General features: G+C 43.0%; 1 protein-coding gene across 1 annotated transcript in view; it reads right to left on the reverse strand.

Moving 5' to 3' along the window:
• Positions 1 to 1,740: 1,740 nt before the first annotated feature.
• Positions 1,741 to 16,462, reverse strand: part of LOC119382797 (sterol regulatory element-binding protein 1) — a 41,782-nt gene continuing 27,060 nt past the window's right edge. Inside the window, exons 11-17 of the mRNA XM_037650653.2 lie at positions 15,544 to 15,709; positions 14,316 to 14,403; positions 13,309 to 13,533; positions 10,948 to 11,113; positions 8,583 to 8,744; positions 7,695 to 7,818; positions 1,741 to 2,963 (exon numbers count right to left, since the gene is read on the reverse strand). Of these exons, the coding sequence (XP_037506581.1) occupies positions 2,758 to 2,963; positions 7,695 to 7,818; positions 8,583 to 8,744; positions 10,948 to 11,113; positions 13,309 to 13,533; positions 14,316 to 14,403; positions 15,544 to 15,709 (1,137 nt within the window). The 3' untranslated portion in view covers positions 1,741 to 2,757. The remainder of the gene's footprint in view (positions 2,964 to 7,694; positions 7,819 to 8,582; positions 8,745 to 10,947; positions 11,114 to 13,308; positions 13,534 to 14,315; positions 14,404 to 15,543; positions 15,710 to 16,462) is intronic.

Raw genomic sequence — 16,462 nt, forward strand, 5'->3', positions numbered from 1 at the left:
CATTTCTTTAAAATTTTAATATGCAAAGTGTAGTGGCAATGAATTCGATGGCAACCTCCATCGATTCCGAGTCCACATTCTTGCCGTCATCAGCCAAGACAATCCAACTTCTAGCAACCCTAGATGCGTTAGGCCTACGAGCTCGCAAGTCGACGAATATAATTTGAGCAAGTGTGCAGTCCATTAAATCTTGGTATTTTATTTTGACATTAAAGTCAAATTTTGTATGGCGCAGCTACTGACATCGACACTAATGTGACGTCAGGCTACCAGTATCAACTAAGAACTCTAGTACCAACGGTGACTTCACGAACGAGTATGTCCCAACACCACCTAGACTAGGTGGTTATAAGGTGGTGTTGGTATGGGTAGATGCAATGACGTCAGGTTCCAAACATACAAAATGGCCGCTTGTACGTCGTCATTGAAGCGGAGCTGCCGTGGATACATATCTTGAGGAGCAGGTGACGCGAAGCAAAATCTGGGTACAATAGGAACCGACCCCAGCTTTTAAAAACATCAGATCAATTAACTTTATTGATTGCAATGCGAATTGGTGGAATGGGCCTGGATCCCGCCTATGCTTCGGCCAGGGGTTGCTGGCCCTTGGCGGCTTCCTCGGCTCGCTGGACGGCCCATAGTTGGTGCTCCAGCTCTGAGCTGAGCAGCGCAGACTCCCAGCGCACTGAGGCTGTCGCTGTTTAAGGCTGCATCACGGCTATTGTTTTTTATATCTGGACATCCCCGTAGTATATGCTCTAAGGTGGCTCTAGAGTTGCAATGTCTGCACTTATCTGTCGTGTACAAGTCTGGGTGTATTACATGCATGATAGTTGGATTTAAAAACATGTAATTAATTTTTCAGAGTGTGCTCATGCTTACCCGTACATTTTCTAGCCTCTAGAGGGCTTAGCCCTTCATCTAGCGCGAAAAAAAAAAAAAAGCAAGGAAAATTTTGATTTCAGTGCCCCTTAAGAGCCACTCAACTACTTTAAAGATCCCCAACTCGCCAGACAAAACATTGGTTTAAAATAGAAACTTTACTGGAAACATCTACATAAATACTATATGCGTGAAACACATTTCTAATTTACAACTCTACAACTATGTATTGCTCTATGTTCATAAATATGTCAACAACTGCACAAATGATGTATACAAGGTAACAATCTAAGTGTATACCTTGTGTTGCATTACATAGACAACTGTGCAGTTTGATCTGGTCCCAGTTTCACATGCAAAATGAAGTGGATAAGCCATGAGTGAAGTGTACAAGCCACTGCTTTCACTTTCAACTCTTTGGACCATTTTCAACTGTGGCAAACCACAGTCTAGCCTAACTCTCGGGTGCAGGTGTTATGATGCCAAGCAAGCAACATACTAATACTCATCACAATCTATTTGCTTGTGATGAGTAGTATGTTGCCGGTGTCACACACACACTTTTGATTGTGATCAGGGCTGATCTGGATTCGGCATGATCCGGATCAGGCGGTGCTACATGGCCACTTTTAATCGCGATCAGACCCGATCAGAATGAAGACTATAGCAATCGGCGTATCGCGATCGTGATTGACGTATGCACCAAGCTTGATACGGATTAATTTGAACTGCGTAACAGCGACCATTGTTGACTGCAATCAAGAAATTCGGTCCGGACTGGCCCGGACTGCTATCAAAAGTGCCCGTGTGACACCGGTATTTGTCGTATACTGAACATGCATGGTCACTACTACACTCTTCAGAGAAAAAGGAACTTTATTTTTCACCTTTAATGCACTCACATTCTCAGTAGTCATCAATTTCCAAGCACAGGGACAATTGCCTTTCGTGATATTAGAAACATGCTGCACCTTATCTTAGAACATTTTTATTTAAATTAAAGGCAACCACAAGATGCAACAAAGCTCATTTACCTGGGAAACAACAATGCCAAGGGGTAAACAATCTGTGTATATATAATATTTATTACTTCCACGAAAGTGGGGAAAGAAGTGAACAGGTGTTTCTAATTAAAGTAGCATTGCTTTTTTTAAAAAAACAACATTTGTTGGACACATCAACAAAAACATTGAAAAGGGCCCGTAGCTTCAACATCGCTTTGTCATTATCACCAGGTTACATGTCATCTGGTGTGCCTTCAGGCCATATTAAGAATCTTACAGGGGACGTCCTGTACAATTATAACAATAATAAAAAAACGACATCTGCACTGCTGAGTCACTATCCCCAACTACAATCCTATAATGGGAGATCCTGCAGCAAATATATATTTCTCTTTCAACACAGCACAAATTAACCAAATATACAATATTTCATAATGCACCAGCCTGACCATTTACAAACTTGCACATTGCAGCAACGCATAGGGTGAACACATAAGTTGGATGAATCGGTGAACCAAACATATTGGATAAAGATTACACCAAACAAAAGCTGTGGCAGATGAAATGAAAGTTGCAATGAATGCGAAATAATGAAGTGGGCCTCACACCGTGTAGGCGATGCAAAAGAAAAGGGCTTCTACTGCTTCACAATAATTCTGATTTCTTTCGTGGTAAATTAAATACAAGCAAAAATAAATGTGCCTCATTTATCTGACATATGTACACAACGAGCAGGAGAACTTCACTACCATTAATAAAATAGCTTAAAATCAAGTACGATCACATGAGAACACTGCATCACACTACTTGTCAAATATGGCTATGTACAAGATTAAGATAAACTCTGCTCTGCTGAAAAGAGTCTCACAACTCAGCAAGCAGCTGAGGCGACTGTGGGTGCAACCATGAGCCTCTGGCATTGGTGCAGGGCGCGTCGGTGTCCCAGGGCTCCCAGAATACTTGCGGCCTCTGCGAGCATGCCGTCCTTCTGATCCCTGCTCGTGAGGGACCCTAAATGCTTGCAGGACAGAAGCAAAGCGTCGGCCTCTTCTTTCCTCGGTTCATTCTCGGTGCTCCCTGTGACGAGAAAGAAGCGGCTTTTTACGACCAAAAACTGCCAAAAGAATCAATCTATTCATGTTATCTTTGGATTCTGCCACTGCTAATGCATAACCTCCCCAATTTTCATGTATCCTAGATCAGAGCTTTTGCCATATCAGCCTTTTATATCGCATTAACAACTGATGGTGTTTTGTTCTTTGACATTTTCCCTGTTTTGTTTATTTTTAACAGCGAAGCTGTTTAAGCTATCGGTAACTTGTGCTCAGTAATCCAAAAATCCACAGATGGGCATGCACCACAGGAATTGGACACGCCCCACTACCGAGTACACCAGATGTGAGCGTTAAAGGGACACTAAAGGCAAATATTAAGTCGACGTTGATTCTTGAAATAGCGGCCCAGAAACCTCGTAGCGCTGCTTTTGTGCCAAGGAAGTGCTTATTTTGAAATAAAATCACGTTTTTAGTGGTCCGCATCGCGTTAGCGCGCTTCAAATCTCCTGCCTGAAAATACGACTCTCATACGTCACTGCTGCCGTGCCCAACGTTGCCCGCTATTACTGCGCGGCCGCCGACACTAGTAGCAGCCGAGCGGAAGTAGCGGGACCCACAGTAGCAACAACGGCGCTGCGGCAAAGACTTGTTTGGATGGGCACATTCAAAGCCGTCACCAAGTTGCGGTTGGTCTTGTAATCCTCAGTACGAAAGTGCAGCGAGCACACACGCAGAGGTTTTGACTGTTTAGCACACTGGCGCAATGGCATGACACTAAGCCACTTCGAGCGTAAGGGTTCATTCCGCGACACCCAGTGAAAAGACACACCGGTTTCCTTGCTGCAGCACTGGCGTTGTGCACCATTCGGGCATCCGGCAATATCACACGCATGCAGCATTTTGTCGAACTTTCTGTCAGAGCGACTTTCACGAGCGCGCAAAACACGCACGGCAGTACGCGATCCCGAAACTACCACTGAGACGGGCGAGGCGCAGTTCGGCGAAAACGGAACCTTTGAACCACGCGCGCCGTTCCCCATGGCAACGCCACGGAGGTTTGTTTTCCATGAATCAAGAGGAAACGAACAAACAGCATTTTATTACGTCTTTTGATGCTCGGAATGTTCTTTTTTTACTGCTGCTAGTTTGATTACTAGTGATTTATTATAGGCCGACTTCCCTACGTCATCGGGATCACTTCGAAAATGTCCCACTAGTGGCGCTCATCATGTGATACATTTAGCTTAATTTCTCGGTAAGTAGGGCACTGCGGTTGATAATATTGCCGTTTTAGAAGTTGTCATACATTAGGCTTTCACTTTGACATAAATTGTTATTTGCCTTTAGTGTCCCTTTAACGAAAACTCTGCTCGGCGAAGCGAAGCAAGTGAAACACATGAGAGAGAGAGCGAAAGAAAGAGAGAGAGAAAAAGCGATAAAAGGGAATAAAGATATAAAAAGATAGAAAGACAGAGAAATAGAGAGAAATCAACAGATACAAAAAAGAGATAGAAAAGACAGAAAGCAACACAGGAAGAGAAATAAAGAAAAACAAAGAAGCAGAGAGAGAAAGAAAGGGGAGAAATACAGATAGAAAGAGCGAGAAAGAAATAGATAGAAAGTAGGGGTGTGCGAATATTCGAAATTTCGAATATTTTTCGAATAGTGTTTGCTATTCGATTCGATTCGCACTGGAATTTTACTATTCGAACTATTCAAACTTCGCAAAAACAAATATAGTCAACGTCTGATCGAAAGTGACCCCTTCAAACTTTCAATATGCTTCACCTCATCACATCCCGGTATTGCGGCAAAGCTGCCTTTCAAGCTCCATTACGGTCGAACTTTGCCAAGACACAGTCAACGTCCGATTGGAAGTGGTCCCTAGATTTTCAATATGCTTCACCTCATCCCATCCCGGTATTGCGGCAAAGTTGCCTTTCAAGCTCCGTTACGGACGAACTTTGCCAAGACAGTCAACGTCCGATTGGACGTGGTCTCTAGATTGTCAATATGCTTCACCTCATCACACCCCGGTATTGCGGCAAAGCCGCTTTCAAGCTCCGCTATGGTAGCAAATGTACTAACTCAAGAAAACGCTGGTTCCAACATAGAGATGAAAGCTGTGGCAGATGTGGGGGCTCAATTAATGCTGTTTTGGACCTGAAATTTGGACAGGAAGTCAGAAAAATCGGAAGCTGAAGCTTTTTAGCATCCAAAATTTCAGATGTTCTTATAGATCGACGTCTAGGAGGCAGATTTGGAACTCCGGACTTGAAGGGAGCACACCCTTGTCCGCCACATCAGTTGGGCTCCCACAGAAGTTGGAGGAGGAGAGGCTGAGGAAATGGCATCTTTGCCTATCACGTGTAAAGTATTGTCGGCAACACTTTGATTGCACCAAATTATGTACATAAATAGAATTCAGCCTCTACATCGCCTCATTCTTGATAAGACAACTATGAAACACCACCCCGCCAGTGCTTCACCAACCTAGCGAAAAGAAACACTTTCATGTTGCTATCTCATAAGAATATGCTTAGGAATCCTCTCTGACTTTTTTTTCCGCAATTTCACTTCGAAGTATTCGAGAAATATTCGATTCGATTTGCACTCACACTTCAACATTCGAATTTGCTTCGCACCCAAAATTTTGCTATTCGCAGAGCTCTAATAGAAAGAGAAAGAAAGAAATAGAAACAGACACAAAAGAGATCAAGGAATAGAGAGAGCCCTTCCTTCAGGCTTGGCGCCACTGGTGCGATGTTGCCATAGTTTTATTCATGAGCTTACAATCTTCTGAAAAGCTTTTCTCAGCTTTGGCACGCACTATTTTCATCAATATTCGTCTTGCTGAAGAGCCGAGTGCTTTGTGGTTGCATTAGGGTGCTAAATGTTACTCTGGGAAGTTACAGATTTTTAGAAAGGGTGAAAGAAGAAAAATGCTTCTCTCTTTTTTTCAGTCATTGAAATGAGAAGCTTCATAACTTTTGCTCTAAGAAAGATAGGACCATAAAGTTATCCTTGTTGCTCTCTTTGACACCTGTAGAATCCAATGACATTTCATTCAGCGAGATATAGATCCCCAGTTCAATAAAAACGTGATCAAATTAAGTTATCATGAATAATTCATTTAAAAATTAATGGTATGGTTTACACGAGCACATGGAAATGCATAAGTTTTCATCATACTAAAATAATAAAGCACAGCATGTCTGAAGCTTTCTTTTCTCCTTAAAGGAGACTGCATGAATGCAGAGTGCAAGCTAGTTTAGCAATGGTTCCACATTTAATCTTGAAATTCCACGTCTTCAGTCTTTAACAGTTTCCTTACCGTGTGAAATCACAAGAAACCTTGCAAAGTTTTACAGAAATGCAGTGCAAGTCAACCACGTGTTCAACGCAAGCATTCAAACTGCTCGTGATAAAGAGAAGTACGGTTCAACCTCCACGTAACGAACTTCAATATATAATGAAATTCTCAATATAACAAAGTATTTCGGTTTTTCTAACTTCATGTCCATAGAACACTATGTATTTAAATCTCAGTATAACAAAGCTTGTTTATCTGCGCTTTCAACTTAATGAGTTTCACAGCTACGGCAGAGGAATCCACAGCAATAATCCACAGCTGCAATGAGGACTTCACCAAATCGGCATGAACTCATGGTCACCAGATCTCAGCTTAAACAAACATTTTTACGTAACTGAAATTATCATTTTTTTTTTACTGCCAAATTATCCGAACATTCTTGCGTCATTTTCCACGCAAAAACACATCCTTCGGTGACTATACCTGAAATAAAAAGCCAAATTTCAATTTAACGAAGTTTCGATATAGCAGTGAGGTAGTTGCCAATTTTACCGACGCGTGCCTTGAATGAGTAAGTTGTCATCAAATTATGATAACTTCACTCATTAGCAGTAGAGAATAAGCTGAAGCACTCCTGAACCACCCAGAGGCCGAAATTTAGCTGTGGTGTTGCAGTCGTGCATGAGCCTACAACGAACACGTAGCTGTGAGAATTTTTCGAAACAGTGCCATAATAGCGGAGTCGATGTGTTTGATGATCCAAAAGCGGCAATGGCTCATTTCACTCATTCCTTTGCTGCGCTCCTTTTGTTGGCTCATCTCTCCTGCTGGCCGAGTGCAACTCCTCACACAGGAAGAGCAGGAAGCGCGCGTACATCAGAGCAGAGAAACAGGTTCTCTTTGTTGCCAACATGACCACATGTACATAGCGACGTCACGACCAATGCTGGGGATACCGAAAGGCTTGGAGAGGAGCACGAAACTGTTTTTCTTTTAAGTTTGTGGCGCGCCTGCGGCTCGTAGCACTGCCATGTTTTGCCCCGTCGATTGTGACAGCATTCTAAATTCGATGCGCGTGTTTACTTGGAATGTTAGAAGAAATATCAGCCGTGGTTTAGGGGTGCCTTAGCACAATACAGAATTTTTTTCTAATGCATTTCTTTCCTACACGAACATAATACAGAATGATGGAATTGCATGCAGACCTGATTCCCTAGGAAATTCAGCTGGATGCTTACGCAACTGCTGACAAGAAGATATCAAAGATCTGCGTAACTTCCAACACATAAACATCCTGCAGTGTAAACAACTCCCTTGTTACCATTCCAAACGCACATACAATTCTACATCATGCACAGCTCACATTAGTGAAATCAATGAAGTGATTTTTTTCCTTTCAACAAAGGCAGTGATCTAACGTGAGATATGATGGCCTCTTACCCTTGGCACAGACAACAGAGGGGTAGTGCGAAAGACGCCTCCTCAGACACCGATCCAATCCCAGCTGAGTCTTCACAGGGTTCGCACCAGCAACGACACGCTGAGTGGCTTCATACAGGTGCAACTGCATGGGCGCACACAAATCTCCACGTTAGAAGTGGTTGAACAGAGAGGTGTTTCTACTCCGATCTGATACGATTGTTTGAGAAAAACTAGCTTCGAATGCTGATATAAACACCAATTATTTCCCCGAGCCTACAAAAAAATGAAGTTTTAACAACACAAACATGACAAGGTCCCCCAAGGAGAGGAAAATGGTATTTTACAAAAATACTGCAAAAGAGAGCAAAGTGATGGTGGAAGGCGATAGAACAGACTCATGCACAATGATAATATGCATCATGCTACTGCATTTCATAAATCCAGTGGCCCAGTGTGTTTGTGCAAGATGCTTGAGTAGCATGATGGGTGATCAATCACTGTGATTTACAGATCACTAATCAGTGCCCTGATCCAAGCTTCCTGACATTCTTTTACATTAGTTCTTCATATAATCGTAACTTATTGCTTTGGTGTTGTTTTTTAAGCTGTCAGCAATCCCCTGCATCAGCGTAATATTTATGGTTGCGTTACGTTTGTGCAAAATACGGCATCTAACCTCTGGTTGCCGCAGACCCCAAATATGCTTAATTTGGAGAAAACAAATATAGTTTAACGTCACAGAAAACTAAGTCACTAAGACCTCGTGTGATGACTGAAGCCAATGTGTCTCATGGTAAGGCACATGGGGAAACATTTAAAGTTCCAATGTTTACACTACAAAAACCACAGAACTCGCAAAGTTGTTCATATGGGAAAAGAGTAAAAATGTCTGCACATCCCAGTTACCTTTAGTTGCAGGTTGGGCGAGTTCTGGGCCAGCCGTCGGAACAGTGCCAAATCCCGATGAAAGCCATCAATGTGGGGCCCCGATGCGGGCGCTTTGCCCATGCGCTCCCAGAGTTCAGTTCGGGTTTGCAACAGCCACTCACAGCCTGCAGTGAGCAGCACCTGCCAAGAGAAACTCCATCACAATCTGCATCATCTCCCAATGCCCCACAATAGGCATTAAAAGTCTACACAGACCCCACACAACTTACACCGGTGATCTTGCGTTCTTTTGACTGACTGACTCGACACCTCGTGGTGCGATTTTTTATGCGTTCTTAAAACGAACTGAGGCGGTCCGTTCTACACAGCCACATCCGATTGGTCAATGTAGGGCCATGACGGTTCACATTGACCACTTGCATGCGGCTGGATAGAACGGACTGCCTCCGTCCGTTTTAAAATGCGTACAAAATTGCGCCACAGACTGACCTACCAACAGGATGACTGACCACCGAACGAATGACTGCCAACCAGACGACCGCCAGACGATCGATTGATTGATTCCAACAGCTACCTAGTTATTCAATATACACATCACATGTCTCCGCTTACAAGCTACAGTAAAAGCTCGTTAATTTCACCTTTGTTAATTCAGACGCGTTCCCTGGTCCTAGCCAGCATTTGCATTGTTTAATGGCATCAAACTCTCTGACCGCAACCCAGTTCATTCGGACAGTCCACGAAGTACACCAAGCGCCGCAAAAGAGCAAAAATGGTGTTCACAGACAACCGAAAGGAGGCGGCACTGTGCACGTCACAATCTTCATCAGTTAGCGACCACGATTTTGTCCCATGCGGATCCGGCACTCAGCAGCTTCATTTTAACTTAATGCAATGCGCGCACAATGACACGAAACTCAAACATGGCGGAAGCTGTTGAGGATGAAGAGCTTTCGGCCGCGGTCGACACACTGGCATAAATCTCGTTCGCTACATCGTGATGGACGAATGATCAGTTGCCGACCATTTTGCCTGCGAAAGAACTATCGCCATGTTCGTGTGGTGGTGATGGCGGTGGCAGCGGTACATAATAAGGGAGAGATGAAGAGCATGTTTGGGGCGAATTAACACACGGGAGCATGACGCCGTGGTCACATTGAGAACAAAGTTGCAGGATGACAGAAATTGCAGCCTTTACACTGCTCTTACGCACAATAAGTACAGGATTTACGTACACGTCAAGAAGATGGAAGTGTGTTGACGTAAGAGACATTTGTTTAATGTTTTCTTAATACTTTCGATAATTCGGCATTCGGTTAATTTGGACATTTTTCCCGGTCCCGTTAAATCCTGATGAACGAGCTTTTACAGTATTGCTTAAACCCAAAACTATAAAATAATTTTTTTTTAATCACTTAAAATCACACCTGTTTCTTCCTTCTCCTTCAGTTATTACACTGTCCGCAGATTCCTTCATTTCTTTCGTCTTTCTTTTCTTTCTCTATCAGTTCCTTGCCACCAGAACAATGCATGCAGACTTTCAGTACATTTATGACAAAATTACCTATAAACCTATAGTCGTTCGATGTTTTCACCTAGATGACTGCGAAGCATTGAAGTAGGCAAGTGATAATGGGTACATGTATTCAATATTACTTGTCCTAAGAATCTCTACCACACACTTTTTCATAAAAAGCAGGCTACGAGTCGTCTGAAGCATGGTGTTGTGCGCTGCAATGTGTTCACGCCTTCCTGGAGTGATGTTGCAGCACAGACCTTGCGATTGCACTGCAGAAGCACTGCACTGTACAAACAAACATGCAATGCAACTACAATGCACCGCAAAACCAGGCACTCTTCACCTCCCGTGTCCCTCGTGTGTGTCGACACGTAATTTGCAGCGTGAATCCACACACAGGTGCCGTAGTGGTCAACTTGGCATACATGATAATGCATCGGCAGGAAGCTACTGGTGAGCACCAAGTCGGTTTTGTCATGCTAACTTACCAGAATGGAACGCTAGCAGGAAAGAACAAAACATTACACTTCTGTTTCTAAATTACTTGAAATAGTAACAAATCAGAAGGAGAACCGATGGGTCCAATTAAGTCACAGCCATACATAGTGACAGCACGATGGAAGCAGCTGTATTAATTGCAGTGTAAAAACGGTAATCTCAGGGAAAGTGATAGCAGTCGAAAAAGCAACTTTGCAATGCCTCAAACCAAGCCTGCATCCTCCGTATTCTGCATGTGTTGCACTACCAGTTGAGTACTATAACGGTAGCTTTCCCTTGTCCACATATGCATAGGTGTGGTTGGGGAAGTGGTCACTGAGCCATCACTGTTATACACAGAGCACAAGAGAAAAAAGAAACACTTGCCTGCGAAGTGGCATTGGCAAGGTGCTTGGGATGGCTGGCACAATCCCACAATCGCGCACTAGCTCGACTGCAAGCGTTAAGGGTGTCGCGTGACGAAGGCTGCTGGGCTGCCAAGAGTCCCTTGCGAGCCATCATAGCAGAAGCCACCGCCCAGGGCAATGGGTCCCTGCACAGAAATTTCACACACATCACACTTGGTCATGGAAATGAGTGCTCAGCACAGCGTAATTTCATCTACATGTCCAATATACCGTAAAATTCTGAGCAAACACCCCTACCGGAGCAAGCACCCCCACCAATTTCATTGCAGATTTCAAATTCCCACGCCATTCCGGAATTTAAATACCGTACTTACTCGCGTAATGAACCGACTCGCATAATGAACCCACCCCCCACTTTGGTCCTCAGAAAAAAAAAAAGTTCTTTTTATTGTGTGTATATGCTGATTTGATTTTGGTTTGATTGATAATGTCATTGAAGATCGAAACAATGTTAAATCACGCCATTATATCTCAAAACGACGACGCTACAAAAGTTAAAAACATTGCTTAACAACAAGTTGCAAGCAGCGCGAACTTCCAATTGGACGTTGACTGTGTCTTGACCAAGTCCGACCGTAACAGAGCTTGAAAGTTAGCTTTGCCGCAATATGACTGTAATGAGGTGAAGCATATTGAAAATCTAGGGACCACTTCCAATCGGACGTTGACTGTCTTGGCTAAGTTCGACTGTAACGGAGCTTAAAAGGCAGCTTTGCCGCAATACCGGGGTGTGATGAAGTGAAGCTTATTGAAAATCTAGGGACCACTTCCAATCGGACATTCCAATCGGAGTGTGATGAGGTGAAGCATATTGAAAATCTGAAGAGGTCACTTTCAATCGGACGTTGGCTGTATTTGTTTTTGGGAAGTTCGAATAGTTCGAATAGTAAAATTCCAGTGCGAATCGAATCGAATAGCAAACACTATTCAAAAAATATTCGAAATTTTGAATATTCGCAGACCCCTAAATGTAATTTAAAATTTCAAAGTACTTGAAACAAACGGACGTATATTTGACCACATGTAACCTCCCCTGAAAAAATGGTTTCCCTGCAGCATGAAGCTGCTATGCTGTGAAACCACATATCCATGAAAAATCAGCACTGCCACAAAGCCACACTAAAAGGCTGAATGTACATACATAAAACCTACACCTCAATTAATTATTCTTTTGGAAATTTAAGAGCATGTTATACGGGCTTATACGAACTAAGTATAGCAAGTTTTGCAATGTAACATATTTTACTAGGCTTGTGCGATTATTTGAGCACTTCGAATATTTGAACGAATAAGACAGTATTCGAATTCGCTTCGATTCGAATTTAAATTATTGAAAATTTCGAAGTATTCGAAAGGAACGAATAGGTGTATATTAATCCGCTTGTAACGCCCCTGTAGAGGTGGTTTCACTGCAGTGCAGGGGTGCTATACCGTGAATACAGCTTTTTAGAAAAAAAAATCCGCACTGTCCGCTTGTAACTTCCTGTAAAGGTGGTTTCACTGTAGTGGAGGGGTGCTATACCGTGAATACACCTTTCCAGGGAAAATCCGCACTGCCGCGAAGCCCCGCTTCAAGGTTACATGAACATATTACCCTCACATCGATTCATCATTTTTTAAGTTTAAAATCTTGTTGTACCAGATTATATGCTCCAAGTGTAGTAAATTTTAAAACGTAACATACTTTACAGGTTATCACTTGCATTGTACCGAAAGCCAAATCCTCCTACTATTCAAAGTTGCTTCCACTTCCTCTGAACCAAAAAGAATGACATTTGCACATGCCTTGTGAGAATTAAAAAAAAAAAACATTGTGCAGGTTGGTTGGGTCATGACAAATATGCTCGTTTTTCATTATAATGTGTGATATATACTATTCAAATTCGATTTGAAATTATTCGACCAAAATCACTATTCGCTTCGAATTCACTTCAAACCTAAAATTTACTATTCGCACAAGCCTATATTTTACCGCTAATAGCTTGCATCCTATTGCTATTCAAATCTTGCTACCATTCAAAATTGCTTCCACTTCACTTTGAGACAAAAAAAGTGACATTTGCACATGCCTAGTTCCAATTCTTAAAAATATTGTGCAAGTTAGTTGGGTCCTGAGAAAAATTATCTTATAATATGTGATATATGCTATTCTAACTATTCAATTCGAAATTATTCGTCCAAATCACTTCGAATTCACTTCAAAGATCAAATTTACTGTTTACTGTTTGCCCGTCCCTAATCTCTACTAAGTTACCCTTCCCTTTCCCTCCTTCAATTCTCTAACACACAACCCACAGAAGCATGAATGCAAAGCCCTTACTTAGTCTGATCCCAGTGCAGATTGCGCAGGGCAGCCTCGGCCTGGACACACTCCTGCTGGGCGGGCTCTCCACGCACCCACAACAATGCGACACGCAGCGCCGCAGCCCACCAGAGGGCGGCCTCATCATGCTCTACACCAGTCAGGCCGCCGCCAGTCATGCTGGAGCTGCAGCTCGCACCTTCCAGCAGTTCCACCAGGTGCAGAGCATCAGGGCCCCCACGACTGCAGGGAAGACGAGAACAAGCACTGTTTCGGAGTGGCTAAGAGGCTCGTTTGCAACAGTTAACAGATTAGATTAATGTGTGCCCGTGTTGCCATTCCCTTCTTTTGTCCCTGTTTTGTACTGCACCCTATTTTTTGCATTTATGATGAATCGTTACCAACTAGCCCAAATGGCTGTTTTGCTAGATCAGATTAGGCAGTTAAACTTGTAGATTGCATGACAGTCAGATTGACTGACTGTGTTAAAGCCTAGGCACCCGCCACGGTAGTCTAGCGGTTATGGTTTCTGACTACCGACCTGAAGTTCGAGGGATCAAATCCAGGACGCTGTGGCTGCATTTCAATGGGACGCCAAATGATAGAGGCATGTGTGCTTAGATTTAAATGCACTATCAACAACCCCAGGTGGTCGAAATTTCCGGAGCCCTCCACTATGGCGTCTCTCAATCATACTGTCGTTTTGGTACGTAAAACCAAAAGAATTTATTAAAGTCTACGCTTTGAACCGTCATAGCCGGATGACTTGTGTTGATAATGACTAATCCATTCTTTGTAAAGTCCCTAAATCTGGATACTTGAAGAGCTTATCAAAGGCGTGTTCATGAAAGTATTTCTTGCCCTGCTGTCTGAAGCACCTCCAAGAAGTCCACGTGTATTACCAAACATCTAATTCAACTCTTCTACTAGAGGAGTGCTAATGGATTGAGCCTCTATTACACTGTGGCAATGACAGCTAATAAGTGGTCATCTCCCAATCAAAAACATTAGCGCTTTGCACAAACCTCGGTCTGCCCGATGTGGCAAGTGCGGCAACGGCCCTGTGCAAGAGGTGTTCCCGGTACAGCTGTGAAACTGCAGCAAGTAGTGAGCCTGCAAGATGACAAATATTCCTGGTTACACATCTCCCCCTAAGGCAAGGTTCACCCCTGCATCATGGTTCAGGCTTCTATACTAATGAGAATCAGTTCCAAACAATGTGTAGGAATCCGTTGTAAGCAACCCTGGCAAAGCAACTCGTTTTAAGCAATTCTAGCACTATAAACAGCCATGAGCAATGTAAAACCCACACCACTTAATTCTGTGACATATATTCACAGAATTCTTGATGCCACAATAAATCAGAGAAACAATGCCAAACCAAAGTATTCATACAACAGAGGACAAACCTGTAGCATGTACAGTACTCATACATTCAAACGTGACAGCAACTTTTTCAGTAGAACGACTGATATGAACAATTACTTGAGATAAGCGTGTCATGTCGCGACGAATCTGGTCTCTAAAGATAGTGTCGACTCTGACCTACATGTTAGAGTCGAAGTTACGCTGAGATAACCTGAACTGACGACGGTGGAAACGAAAGTATGTGCGTTACTTAGCCCTAAGTTGTCCTGTTTCAATCCTTGAGTACTGTACACTACCCCTTCATAGCACGTTTGCAAAAAACAATCACATTAGCTGACTTAGAAGAGTGCAGGTACAGGCCAGTTGGGAATTCATGATTAGCAAAGGAAACCGCAGAACACACGGGACACAGAAACACACAAAACAAAACCGCATGAGGCACACCGCTTTGTGTTGTCTCTATGTCCCATGTGGTTTTGCGGCTTCCATTGCTAAACATCAGCTGAGTTGGCAAGCACACTATAGAGTTTACTTCAAAATTTTAAAGACTTTACTCCATAATACAAAACTGTAGTAAGCATTTATGAACAGCTCCTTTAATTTTCAAGCTTGGCATCGTACTTTGCTCTAAACATGAGTCTTTCTGGGGCCAGAATTAAGATGTGAAAAAAAATAATAACTTTTTATTTTCCTTGTATTCTGGCAATCCCCTGGCCCACATTACGCTATCCTCTCCCGTCATTTCATTGCACGCATCCATTCAACAAAATGTTTTCATTGTCAACTAGCCAGATAAACGACAATAATTCACCAAGAAAGCAACATTCGTACTGAAGCAATTAGTCCCCAAACAAAAATTTTAAAAAATAAAATAATGACGCTCACAGCAGTCTCCCCTCCGAGTGAATGCGTCCTCTGATGGGCCTTGCAGTGGAATCCACTCTCGACTGAGGAGGAAGCTGCGGCCATTTTCTTCAAAGACCCACTTCAGTTCAGCAGGCACTGCACTTGGTGACGACCACACACGCCGAGCACGGAACAGCAGAAGCCTCTGAATATTACAAGGCGACCATGTTTCAGAAACAGAGGAATTGGTCTGTGTCAGTCTGTCCACTCTAGGAGACAAGAAGTTCATTGATTTTTAACAAGCTAAATCAACATCTAGACCACAAAGGATGTAGGAATGTAAGCCTCTGGATGTATTACGACTACCAGGTGTTCTAGACTTTACTAGGCACCTAAACCTAAGTACGAGCACCTCTGTCAGAGGTGCTCCTGTACTTAGATTTGGAGACCGAGATTTGAAGCCACAAAGCCACAATGTTGAGCTCGGCACCAGGACCCCCCAGCCACTCGGCTACCAGAGAGGGTTCCAGTGAACGAGAGTCGTAATTTAAAGCTGACAGAAGTACAGACAACAAGAAAAGGTCAAAATTTCCTGTCCAGAAACTCATAATTCTATGAAACAGTACCACAACAAAATTTATGTGTAGGAAGATAACGTCCTGCCACTTTTCTTCGTGTTGCCATGTTTTCACTACCATAAGGACACTCTCTAAAGCTTCAGTTACAATACTAGAATACCAAGCAGGGAGATATTGTTGAGGGCACAACCCTGCATAAGCCAAAAATAGTGCGAAATGTGAATACAGTCGAACCCGTTTATAACGAACTCGAAATTGTCGCGAAAAGTGGTCGTTATATCAGTAGTTCGTTGTATACGGACTCGCCCTTAAAACGTGCGCTTAGCGGCCAAGCCATTTTTTTTTCTTTGTGCACTTTTATTAAAGTGCTAACAACCCCT

The sequence above is a fragment of the Rhipicephalus sanguineus genome, chromosome 2 (assembly GCF_013339695.2).
Source record: "Rhipicephalus sanguineus isolate Rsan-2018 chromosome 2, BIME_Rsan_1.4, whole genome shotgun sequence".
In the NCBI taxonomy this organism is placed as follows: domain Eukaryota; kingdom Metazoa; phylum Arthropoda; class Arachnida; order Ixodida; family Ixodidae; genus Rhipicephalus; species Rhipicephalus sanguineus.